Source organism: Saccoglossus kowalevskii, chromosome 5 (assembly GCF_978046115.1).
Source record: "Saccoglossus kowalevskii chromosome 5, keSacKowa6.1, whole genome shotgun sequence".
In the NCBI taxonomy this organism is placed as follows: Eukaryota; Metazoa; Hemichordata; class Enteropneusta; family Harrimaniidae; genus Saccoglossus; species Saccoglossus kowalevskii.
Genome location: NC_140645.1, coordinates 26,095,589 through 26,109,707, shown reverse-complemented (window position 1 = coordinate 26,109,707; position 14,119 = coordinate 26,095,589). Strand labels below are relative to the sequence as shown.

Here is a 14,119-nt window from a genome sequence, read left to right as displayed (position 1 = left end):
ATACCCACATTGTGTCATGGTGTATTCACACAACGCGATGGTATATCAACCTCACGTTATACTGTCATGTCATGATATATCAACATGGCACAATTACCTATCAACATTGCCAATAAAGTGTTTACATCAGATAATAATATACCTACATCATGTCATGACACATCTACACGACGTAATGGCACATCAATATTACGTATTAAAGTTTCGACATCAAATAATAATATACATACATCGTATCATGATGTATCTACACGAGGTAATAGTATATCAACATTGCATATTAGTGTTTATAAACTGGCGTAATAATATACCTACTTCATGCCATGATACATCTGCACGACGTAATAACTTACCAAGATCGCATAATAAAGTTCCTACATCACATAATAGTATAGCCAAATCATAACATGATATATCAATAAGACAGAATACCATTGCATCGCCCTGGTGTTTGTTGTGTATGGATGTACTTTCGCGAGTGGTGCGCTGTATTCTGCGGCTGTATTCATATGAAGAATTCAAATATGACATGTATAATGGTTACACAGTCAGCTGGCATCGGTGTCGCTGGGTGTACATGATAAAGGGAAGTTGTGCAACCAAATTTGCCGAGTTCGCAGTTTTTCGCCAATAAGAAAATAACCAAGGCACAAAACTACGGTTTTTCAGCATTTTTGTAATAAAGACATTATTCTCTATTAATAAATAATCTGCCCAAAACAGGAACATTTCTACTAATTCTTGTGTTTTTTAGACGTTTTCGAAAAACCTACGATTAGACTGCGGAAGTAGAACATTCTGGAGGGCCGGAGGGGTGAAACGGAAGAGCCAAATTTAACGCGTAAAAATAGAACGCGTATTTTGACCTGGTAGAGTAATATACACTGCTACTGTAACAGAAGCTGAGAAAATGAAACAAATTGAATACAAACGGTGGAATTGGCATGGACACAATCAACTTTAACTCGAGTTGTACGTAGTTGCATAGAATATCGACTGCTTGCGATAATGTGTGATCGGGTGTTTATAATGTATATATACATTTCTACAGATTATGATTGAGTTATTTCAGTAACGAAATGTAGAAACTGAATTACTAATTACTGAGGTTTTTCATATAAAATACAAAGTAGTGAATGATTTAAATAATATTCCATTAGTAAATACTATGATATTCTGGCTGTTATGTGTAAAATAGTAAGACGGAAATGATATACATACGATAAATGTTTACACTACACAGTGAAGATAATTAAATTGAACATCGACAACATGCCTATCGACGGGCCCTTCGAGCAGTAATGGAATGTGTCTATATCACTACTGTATTGAGTATAATGCCATGTACTCACTTGTAAGACCAGCCAAAACAATATAAATGGAAGTAAACATGGTTGTTCTGTGATTTAAGTAACTTAAAATATCCGGGTTCATGAACTTTGACATGCACATAGCTATTCACGTCTTCAATGGCAAGTATTTTGGATTGTATACGTTTTTTATGACCCAAAGTCATACAGAGGAAACGCCCGGTAGATAGTACGACGGGAGGGGTGGGGAGGCTCACAAATCATTTGTCATTCCAAATAAATGTAATGGTTTCGAGCTAATAACGTTTAACTTATTTTCATTTATGCTCATAACGACGTTTGGTCATTCGGTCGTTAATTTCGCAACTTATTCGAATCACAACCCCAACTAAAATGCATAATCGTCCAAACGTGTTTGGAATTGTAATCAAACAGATATATGTGATTATTAGATAATAAAGATATTTTCTAACGTGGTCATTATTTTATAAAGACATATCAAAACTATAACAAATTAATTTCAAATCCAAGACCTGCCAGCGCAGTGTAAAGGTAGCTAACATAATGTGGTTGGACGTGATATAAGGGAAATAAAAGCATTTAATAATAGCATGTCCGTACATTTGGATTGTCAACTTGAGCTTACTGGAAATAATAATTCTGCTTACAAACGAGCATAAATAAAAATATTTCTTTCTAATAACAAGTCATTGATGACATTTGCCAACATTTATAGATGACATTCCATACTTGTATTTGATACCCAAACTCCATATAGCGTCATTCAAAGGTAGATTCATTCCTGGGTTGTCTAGATTTTTTACCAAAGAATTTACTGAATTATTTTGTCTACTATTCAAAAGGGGTTGCGAATTTACGGAATTGGCATTGTCATTTATGGATATTAATTTATGAACTCTTGTAGACCTGAAATAAACACTTTTTTATTTTGTTCAATTGTATCTAATATACCACATAATAATAATAAAGATGCGCATGAAAACCGATTCCTCATCTTTGTTCCTATCACCTGCATGTTAGTACGTATTGAATATGTAAAATGGTTATCAATTAGTGAGCCACGAATGCGCATGTAATGACATAAGTAAGTATGGTTCTGGTGAACTAGTAGATAGATTCAAAATTTAGCATATTTAAAATAATTATAAATTGTGCATTGTTATTGTTTTGATAAAAAATATGATGGCCCAATATGCGATGTTTTATATATGCATTGATTTATATTTTTATGAGTTGGATATTTGTTTGTGCGATACCCGATAGCTATGCATGACAAATGACGACATTATATACAAAATCAAACATATATAAATTAACGTAGCCATAACTTTGAATGGAAACGTTAAAGATATATTTTAAACCAAAATGACAAATGACGACATTATATACAAAATCAAACATATATAAATGAACGTAGCCATAACTTTGAATGGAAACGTTAAAGATATATTTTAAACCAACCGCTCGAATACGATGGAATGCGGTACACAATACCAGTTAACACAAAGAGTCACTTATGTTTGAAGTAACGACTGGCAATTTAGGTTTATCTCCTCAATACCTTACACATTGACATCAATTCATGTCAAACGTCTTCAGCTGCTTGTATTTATGAATGTTTTAAATTTCTGACGTGTTGTATAATTTCGTATAAACTTCACTTGTAATAGAAAAACACTGTCTCATTCAAAACAATATATTATCACGTACACTGATTTGACCAGATGATATGTCCAGTTTATTTAAAACAGCTACCAAAAAAAATATTGAAACAATAAAACTAACATATATTTGACAGGGAATGAATATCATTTCATCAATATTATCCTGAAAAAATTAAAACAGTTCTGCTCAAGACTGAATGACACAATAATGCACCGTCTTGCCCCTCAAAATATGTAATGGTCACCGCCTATTTGCAAATACATAGTATCAATCAGACCGTCATTCACTCGAACAGTTAAATTGGCGTATATCTACGGTGGATATTCAGTAGTCATATGTAGAGATATTATATAGTCTTACAATGCGTTGTGCCAGCTGATATTTTTTTACTATGTTCCTTTTTGTCAAATTTGGGCTGTTTGTGTATATCATATCACGTTGTCTCCTCAAGATTGACAGTTCAACACTCGGAAAAAGATATATTTATTTACTACACGGTCGGTTTCTATTTTCTTTAATACTATTTTCAGACATTTTATTTGATGATCTCTTCTTTTAATATCATACTTGAATAAGCAATAACGCACTTAAAAAATGGAAAAAATAGTTTTGCGAAAGGTGGGGTGAACGAGAAATCACCACAGACTGGTCTTATTTGATGCTAATCCGTTGCTATTAATTATTCATGATATGCAGTGACATCACTGAACGGACACAGAAAAAGAGTGGGGGCGTGCGCGCTGTGTAATGAGGTAAATATTGGAGAGTAACAGTTTTTTGTTAGCTAGAATGGTTTCCGTATTGCTGAATACCCAGTTGAAGCATAATGGTCGAAGTTACCTTGCTGAACGTCGTCTGGTATAGTGTTCGTTTTTGCATGAAAATAACACGTCTTCGGTTCAAGTTTCTGCAGCTTTGATGCTTGCTCTTGCATCAACGCAACCAAAGGAGTGATGACAATTACTAGGGTTTTCAAGTTATCTGATCCGACAGTGCCAAACTGTTTTTCATCTAAACAGAACGAAGCAACTTCAAATGCAATCGATTTGCCGCTTCCGGTGAGAAGGGAAACAAAAACGTCGTGGCCGTCAGTAACACCATCAATTATTGTCTTCTGTGCAGATCGCGCTTTACTGTAACCCATGCGAGATAAAGCTACACGCAGGCTACTTCTCTCCATTAGAATAATTTGTACGGAACGTTATAAATAGTAATTCGTTTGTTATGAGTGATCTAGAAACTTGAAAAATAGTGAAGTCTTCAGGTACAAAGGTTAACTAGATATAGTTTAAAGGGCGAATTACTCTGATTGGATAACGTTCTTGCCTGTCTTTCTGATCATTAACATAAACTAGTATGAAAACACAATATTTATAGCTTTCACCACAGAGGGTGAGGCAAAAACGTCCAGTCTGTGTGATTTCGCGGTTACAGGGGATTTCGCGTTAACACCTCCATTTCGCTATTTTTTTGTATTTAAATATGAATTTAAAAAGAAATAAATCGCCTAGACTGCGCCAGTCTAACGTCGCTGTTATTACAATGAGTAAATGAAGCGACATTTTAATTCATTTAGTCGTCACAAGTCACTCACCCCGATGTGATGGCAGAATGTGCTCCACAAACTGCATATATTGTTCTTGTGTTGAGCAAACATATCTACTAAAACATAAAGTAGGTCATGCTAAGAGTATGTAGAGAAAGAATGTAAGTGATAAAACTGTCAAAATCATTTCGGGGAAGTAATACGTCACCGTGTCATGGCTGTGTGTATACTAATCCGTGCTATACATATGTTATAGAACAGTTTTTCACTTACTTCATGTATCTACAATGTGGCAATATATAATGATCATATATTCTGATCAGGTCAAACAAGTGTGAATGTATGGTCTTTTCACAAGGTTTACATCTAGAGATTGAAATCATACTTTTATACAAAATTAGCATAATGTGGACTGGGAATCGGCAGAAAATGTTTAGATATCAGTGAAATATGAGAATATATATTTATACTAGTCAAGTACGATACAACATTTATCACTATATTTTTTGTATTTGGTAATATATGTGTTATAAGTTTCTAATTGAACACGACCTTTTATTGTAACTGTAGTTATCTTGTTGAATTTATTTAGATGTATTCATTGATCAATCCAAAAGTGTCCTCTAAAATAACAATTTGGTAGTTCACTCACAAATATAAATAGTGTATATAGAGAGAGACACTACTTGACATTATCAGTATGAAATATGGTGCTTAATTCATCTATTTATCGTGGTAGTGGCATCTCATATTCAGATTCTTTTTTTCTGGTACCAGTACTGAGTGATATATAACCGCCACCTTTGTCAACATCCTGACAAAATTTACCACTATTTGAATGCAATAAGGTAATACAATATAATATCTCAGCAATATGAGATAAAGGTGTTCAACTCGTCATGATAGTGGTGGTGGTAGTTATCTAATCTAAATTACTTTCTCTGGTAGTTCGTAGGTGTGGTCCTTTTCCTTTCCGATGGCTGATAGACCTGTATACTCGCGATCATCCTTGGGAGTCTGAATAAAATAGTATATTGGAATAAATATGGCTTAGTATTAAAGACTGAGGAAAGAGTTGTTTTTAGTGTTTTATAATATGCATGTTAATTACACACTGATTAGGGGTTGTGTTTGCTCCATCGACGTTTATGTAATACATAACTAATCACGACAGCATATGATATAGTAACCAGCAAAATTGTGAGTATCCCAACAACAATACCTACACTAGATTAACCACAATCACTACCTGGAATGTCATGTCATGTTCAAACACAATAAGTAGCATGCGTTTTTAACATTTTTGTTGACAATTGTCAAAGAATGCCCAATGTCGGTTATACAGAGAGAATACATGCTTAGATGTATTCCCCGGTATTTTGAACAAGAGTGACGACATCGCGGACGAATGACTTCAGATTAGCGGCCGTGCTGCTTGGAATGATACTACTGTATGGGCGGTTACTACACAAGAGTGAGGAATACCGGAGAATTAATTACTAATATGTTTGTAGACATGGTTTTATGGTAAGGAATGTCAATTTTCTATATCGAATTATTCTATACCAGGTAGATACCATGAGAACAAATAAAGGGACACGGAAAGTTTTGGTAATACGATAGTTTCACCAGCTACATGATACTTGTCTGTGTATACCCTACATTTTATGCATATTTAAAATCTGATTGTGTAAACATATATTCCTGTAACAAATGTCACACATGTGCTAATAAATAATTAATGAAAGACTGACGTCACACATATTTGTCATTTTTAATAATAATTCGCATGACGTCATACGTCCCGATATATTACGACGAGCTCAAAATATATGACTGTCATTTATTGTAGTGGCAGAGTAAATAATAAGACATTTATGTTAATTTGTCCTTCTCTTGACTTTTATTTACATCGCCTACCTTTATATGTGCAAGTAACTCCTGATAAAATCATGTATTTTTACCTTTTAAAAGAATATTTTTTTTGGATTTTATGAGTGCTATTCAAACTGCTGTATACATGTGAAACCGTCTGATTTGTATGAAATTCAGTTTTTGATGCCTTTTGTTTGAATTTAAATTTCATCACAGTTTTTGCAAATGCGTAATGCGCCTTCTAATCAGTTTGCCTTCGATTATAATGTGTGTTAGATTGCATGAGATGTATTACTTTGGAATACCGATACATTATAACGCGGATGTTAATATTATGTTTACTTATTTGCCACACATTTTTATATATTATTTAGCTATTATTTATAATCCTACATTTAAAACATTACAAAATATATTATTAGAACTTGCGAAACTGCCTATTACAAAGTTTATTCATTGGAAACATGATGTAGTGTACAAGAGCCAACCAGTGATTGTGCGACAAAAATAAACAAAAGATAAACAAAACTAATCAAATTAATATAGGGATAATTTTCGTTGATCACAGAGCTTGTTTTCCGAAATTAACACTACGTTTATTCTATTTTCAATCATCTACAGGTATTGCCAATTAGGTTACAGGGCCCTCCGATATCCATATCTTAGAAGGAAATGACGCTACATTGAAATGTGTTATCACTGGATTCTCATCTCCTAATACAGTATCTTGGTCAATAGTCGGCAGTCCTAATCTGAGGATATTTACAGTATATGCTAATTGGGTTGGATCTCCCGGGGTTATCTACAGACACACCAGAAACAATACTAAGCCACTACGGGACATTACCAGTTACATGTGAGAATGTTATCAAATAATTTTCAATAATATAATTTAATGAAGCAATAATACACAATCAGGATCATTCCAGCTATAAGGTGGACATATCACTTCTAGTAGAAAAAAAAGTTGTTAAATGAAGTGTATTCTATTGTAGAAAGCCTATATGATTCCAAAATATTTTACCAATTGTACCATCTCATGATACATCAAATAGTACAACTCCTGCTATAGGTAATAGTATATATACATCATGTCATTTGGTATCAACGTGACGCAAAGACCTAACCTCACATGCTGTAACGGATAACCATGGTATTGCCCCTAATGTATGGGGAGTATCGAAGTTATTTTCTCGAGTGATATCCTACGACCGTTTTCATATCGGAGTTTAATTTCTACAGTTGCATTCATATGCTATGCGTAATTGTTACAGATAACTTATTATTATTGGAAAGAAAAAGAAGCCATGCGAAAAAAGATTTCTCATTGTTTTTTATAACACGAAACACGACACATATTAAAATTGTAGTTTGATTGTGAACATTACTGTAATAAGAGTCTGGGAGTCATTCATTTGAATTAAAACGCTTATCTAGTCTTTACAACCCACACGACTCAAAAATCCATTGAATACCATGGAATGCGGTAAACAATACAGGTCAGCACAAAGGTCAATTGTGTTTGAATTAAAGACTAGAAACTTAGGTTCATGTCCTCAATACCTTTGATATGCAAATTAGATTTCTGCATTTCAGACACTTTATGAGCGAAATGATCCATACTGCCACCACAGTGTGCTTGAGTTGTGTGTATCCTTTTTGCACTTTGACCTCAATTCGAAGCAACCGTATTTGGCTGCCGGTGTTGTTTTTCCATAGATTGTATCTGTAAAGGTCTATGAATATGACATGTCGGATCTTATGCATAAACATTACGTTTTACACGGAATTACCAACTTTAATTTATAAGAGTTTTGTAATCTACATATTCTGCAATTACTATTTTAGTATTTAACACGTTTTGCAGATATGACGTTAAATGATGTAGATATGACACTATGCAGTACAAATTTTATGATGACGAGACATCATTGCGTGATGTGTATATTATAATACTTGATTTTGATATTACATACAAATGTTCACCCTAATCGAGTTTGGGTATACAGTTTTAGCGACCAAAAGAGCCTGTTTTCAAGACGAAGAGGCTTGACGACTAGGATTTTGTAACATTCTACATGTTTTTCAGTAGCGCTTGCAGTAAGTTTCTCAATCGCTCTTTGAGAAATTCGATCTGTGGTTTGGCAGTTTCGCTAAAGAATCTAAGATTCATGGACTTTGCCGTGGAACGGCGTCACCTGTTACGTATTATTTTGTGTTTTGGCGGCGTACCTACATATCATGTATAGTGTATTTGTTGAAAAAGTATTTTTAGCACCAAGATGTATGTCCATTAACAAGTAAATTATAAAGTTCAAAAAGCCCATCTCCTTACACCAAGGTGAAATAAATTGTTCGTCTTCGATAATTTTTAATTTTACCAAAGTTTGGCTGTTAAAAAAGTAAATGTTGTTATCATGTTATCGGTTGCCAACGTAGATACAATACAAAGTTGTGCTATCGAAACAAGAAGTTCCGTAAAATATAAATATGATCTATGCCGCTCGTGTATAAGTAGACAGATAATGAATTAATATAAATATTTCAACTCGTAAGAAGTAAATTAGTTAGAGTTACATACAAATATTTAATCACGCTCTTCCCGTCGTAAAACATTTATCCACGCTCTTCCCGTCGTAAAACATTTATTCAGGCACTTCCCTGTCGTAAAACATTTATCCACGCTCTTCCCGTCGTAAAACATTTATCCACGCACTTCCCTGTCGTATATCAAAGTGTATCATGATGTACTTGCAGTTAATACATTCAAAATGAACCGGAGTGATAAATATATTTAAAACAATCTAAACATATATTATTATTTTAAATTTGTGTGTTCACATGGTGGAATCAAGGTGCAATTCTTGGTTTTTTCAGCACCAAGATGTCTATGTCCATTGGGCAATTAAATTATAAAGGTCGAAAAGTCCGTCTCATTGCACCAAAGTCAAATAAAATTGTTCGCCCTAGTTTATTTTTACTTTTACTTATGTTTGGCCAGTTGTCAAATGAATGGTAAATACATGAATATATTTCGATATAAATTTAAATGCGATGTTCCCAAATAGCGTTACATAGTGTCACAGAAACGCATATTATACACTATATGTGCTCATATTATCAAAGTATACACATACTTAATTCCACTAATATTATGATAAAACGCAATGGCTCGCGATATAAAAATACACACCATTTAAGAGATCAAAAACTTAGCAAGTTATTTACATACAAAGATGTTAGAAAAAGTCAATATTTGTTACATGTATTGGGTTATCGGTTGCCCACGTTGATATAGTCCACAGTTATCCTATTGAAACAGGAAGTACCGAAAAATATAAATATGACTATGCCGCTTGTGTATAAGTAGACAGACGATGAATTAATATAAATATTTCAACTTGTAAAAAAAGGAGATGTAATGAACTTATTCTTCTGGATTTTATGGCTTAGACACAAGCAAGACTAGATGAATGACTAAATTATAGTGAATGTTCGAGCGACGAATGTACACCTTAATAACAAAATTATTCACAGAAACGATTAACCAGTGGCTAGGTTCAAATCTGGGCATATAATTAAAGCGCGAGAGTTGTCACGTGAGCATGTGTCAGATGGCCATAGCGTGTCACTGTTTACAAACAAGTTTCTACCCATGAGCCTTTGCGGTTTTAGCGTGTGTTGTTATCATTGCCTGGGACTCAATTTTTAAAACTATTTCAACATCATATATTTGAATTTTATACTAGCCACACATCATGTCCAAACAAAATTGTAAATATTTATGTCCGTCAAAGCAAAGGCACAATATATAAATTATGTATTTTTTATTTAGTTATTTAGCTACCTAAAAACATTTATTCATCACGCATTTCCCTGTCGTAGGTTATGATGTACCACGAACGTTAACACAAATTACGACATATACAAATGCGTTAACATATAATTTAGTTGGGATCCTGACAGAATAAATATTTATTTGTGTATATAATTTATTGAATGTAAACGCTACTATACACACCTATAGTAAACTACGCACAACATCCATTGCATATGGAATGTTTTGCACAGTTCAAAAGTCATTTTTGAATGTAGTAAAAAGTGTTGATTTTGTTAGCAAGCACAATTCTTTAAATGTTTATTAATCACTCAACAGAGCAAAAGTTGTATCAAAACGATCTGTCCGATTTTACTCATGTATGTAGAAAACAATAATACAAAGATAATACAAATCGATATCACTGCAATTTAATCACTCAATATAAAACAACATTCTACTGCTGCATTCCGAGAATAAAAAATGTGTTCACTGACTTCTAACCGTGTATTCAAATCAAAGCTGAAATACAATTCCTGTGTTGCTATTTTTAGTAACTTAGAATAAGGCCAACGGATATGCTATAAACTTGAATGGTTCGATTATATGAAACCGTGCATAAATCGACCAACAAATTACTTGGATTGTAAACACTTTAATCCGCATAGCAATAATAACAAATAGTACATAAACATTAGATTTAATATAAATTAGTATAAAACAGGTGATTCATTTACGTTATGATGAACAACAGCAACTACAATATAGACACGTTAACATACTTACAATCACATGGTCACGTGGTATTACCAATCAGTTACGACTGAGATGCGTATACTATACATCAAATACTAATTTCAATGCATATTAGGAACACGACAACACCATTTTTATACATAGATGCTTAGAAATTAACATTTACATTTATTAGGCTCGGGATCATAACTGTCATTCTACGAAATGATATTTGTCACAGTCCATACATACAAAATAACTAATAGTAAGCTAAAAGGACCGATTACATCCTCAATGATAAAACTACAGTGAATCATAAATACAATATTTGTACAACAATACAAATATGAATAAATCAACAAAGTGACACACAACACTGATTTGAAATATTAACATAGCTAAAAAAACAGTGAGATTTATTAAGATATTATTATCAAGGTTTAATATCGTCATCGACTTTATAATTGATTAACATTATACTTTTCTCGGTTATTTGTCAATGCTCTAGCCAGATATTTCTTAATTGTGGATTATAATTCACATATAGACAACTGCATATTATATATTGAAAATATTAGTAAGATGGAAATAAACGAGTACAAAGTTTAAGGGAATATAATGTATTCAAGGCAACTATTTCGCATTTGGGTAACTAATACTTTCATTAATATTAAAATTAATCACACAAGTAATTAGAAATTATGAATCTACTCCACGACGATGTACATGTTAAATTCAAGTACACTCATGACTCTATTTCATATTCAAACATTTGCATATGGCGACTCAAGTAGTGGAACGTTAATATGAACCTGTAAGTAACATAAATAATATACACGTGTCAATCAACAGGTATTGTACTTCTGCCGCGAATTGCTACTCAATACAATTGATAACAAATTCAAAATTAATTTACTTACATTTTTGTCTTGAATTATCTGGCTAATAGATTTTCTTAGTTGAGTAAAAGATGGTCGGTGTATTGGATGACGTCTCCAACATGAAGTCAGTAATTCGAATCTAAAGAGGTATATGTATTGACATAGTTTCAAAGTTGAGTTCTCATTGGTGGGATATTGTCTGTATTTAAAGCATTTACAAAATCAGAAATTATAATTACATATGATTTCCACAATGTACTGGTTTTGGCATTCGATTTCCTTCTCGTACCATGCTGGTCACTTTTCGCTCAGACGCTCCTTGGTATGGCACTGCACCTGGTGTTAAACAGAATAACATAGGTGGATAAGATTGTCGTACACTATTTCTCCAACTTGACTTGACGCAGTTTTAAATATAAAATATATCTGCATAGCAGCGATGACGGATTTCGTGCCTGCATGGCTCAAGGCAAATTGCACTTGCTTGATGTGATTATTTGATGAACGTTTCATGTCTAGAATGCAAGATGGAAGACAAACCACACACTATATGGATTTGATTTCACATGAATATTATAAACTTAATGCAAGGATTCTACATATCGAATTTTGTATCAGTCTGGCAAATAGTTCATGAGTTATAGATCTTTTTCTTTTTTATTAAATCCAAGATGACTGCCAATAGAAGCCATTTGTCAATAACCTGTTTCAGTAACTTTGTAGAGCTATCAACATAGGTGCCATAATCTAAATTGCTAGTCAAACAAGCGGTACAGTTTTTAAGAAGATATTTTTCTGATCTTTTTTTTTTGCGTTTTTTTGATAAACTCAAGATGGCCGCCAAAACCACTTGAATCATGAGAAATATTTTCATGAACACATAATCATCATACTGAAAGGATGTTGTATGCCAAGTTTGGTTTAAATCAAGCCAATTGTTCATGAGTTATAGCGTAATTTCACTTTTTACTAAATCCAAGATAGCTGCCAAAGGAAGCCATTTTAAAAAAATCTGCTCCAGAAACTTTGTAGAATGAGCCATTTTTAAATAGATTTTTTTCAAAGACCGCTAAAGATTTTATTGATGATATTTGCTAGACACGAGCCAATTATGCAACACAAAAAACCCGAAGTTTCTAGACCACCAGAAAATGATGCAATTGAGCACTTCCTGTTTGTGTACTACATAAGATGGCGGCCAGGTCATGTGACCTGCATAGCTTGTTTTTGGGTATGCACCACAACTCATGGCCCTTTATCAGCATACACAATGCCTAATCAATTGGAGCATTATTTTTTAAGTTACAATGTTTTAAAAAACAGCGGAATAATAATAATAACCAAAGCAATTACAATAGAGTTTCGCCCCATATGGCTAGAAACCCACAATATAGTGTATATGAATACATATATTTACCCAGATTCACAATTTCCCACATGACTACACCAAAAGACCAAATATCACTCTTCAGTGAAAATCTTCTGTTCAACAATGTTTCAGCAGACATCCATTGATATGGATAGTTGTTCTAGAAAACAATGCATGATGTCTCATTAATGGTAACTCCTGTTCATTAAAGGTATACATAGATGACATGAAGTCAATTGAAGCAATTAAATAAGAAAAACTCAGCTGTACTTTTTTGATTCTTTCATATACGGTATTGTGTATGTCTCAACAAAATCTTTCACGTAGAATTAGACATAGCCGATGGATAAAAAAGACGTTCTAATATATTATATACCTGAGTTTTTTCAAAGAAACGTAGATCATCGATGACGTCACTTGCGTAGCTAAAATTGGATATTTTACATTGTCTATGGCTATTCATTAAGATATGCTCAGTGGTCAAATATCTGTGAATAATCTGGAATAAGAATAAATGACAAACGCATGTGTAAAACATTTGAAATATAAATAACATGTAATTAAATGGAAATATGTATAGCATTTGAAACCAATCTTTATTAGACGAAAGATTAGATCTACATGTTTGGCGAGCGATGTTAAACCAACCTTTAATTTAGACAGATGTCCCATTCCATTTGCAATGTCAACCATAAAATATAACAGACTGCTTTGATTAATATCCTTTAAGTCAGACTCGGTGCGTTTAGAATGAAGATAGCATTTTAGATCTGATGACTGTAACTCCATTACTATATATCTAGGAACTAGGTATAAACGACATATTAATAAACAATTATCATGATGATTATTAACAAAACAAGAATCACTTTGTTTCAAAGATGATGTATCGCCCACTCA

At 33.2% G+C, this 14,119-nt stretch overlaps 1 protein-coding gene across 1 annotated transcript; it reads right to left on the bottom strand.

Moving 5' to 3' along the window:
• Positions 1–13,199: 13,199 nt before the first annotated feature.
• LOC146745946 (tyrosine kinase receptor Cad96Ca-like) lies at positions 13,200–13,712 on the bottom strand. Its single transcript, XM_085498840.1, has 2 exons — positions 13,596–13,712; positions 13,200–13,379 (listed from the first exon to the last, which is right to left on the bottom strand). Exons 1-2 carry the CDS (start codon positions 13,680–13,682, stop codon positions 13,200–13,202), a joined length of 267 nt encoding a protein of 88 aa, XP_085354966.1. The 5' UTR covers positions 13,683–13,712.
• Positions 13,713–14,119: the final 407 nt, after the last annotated feature.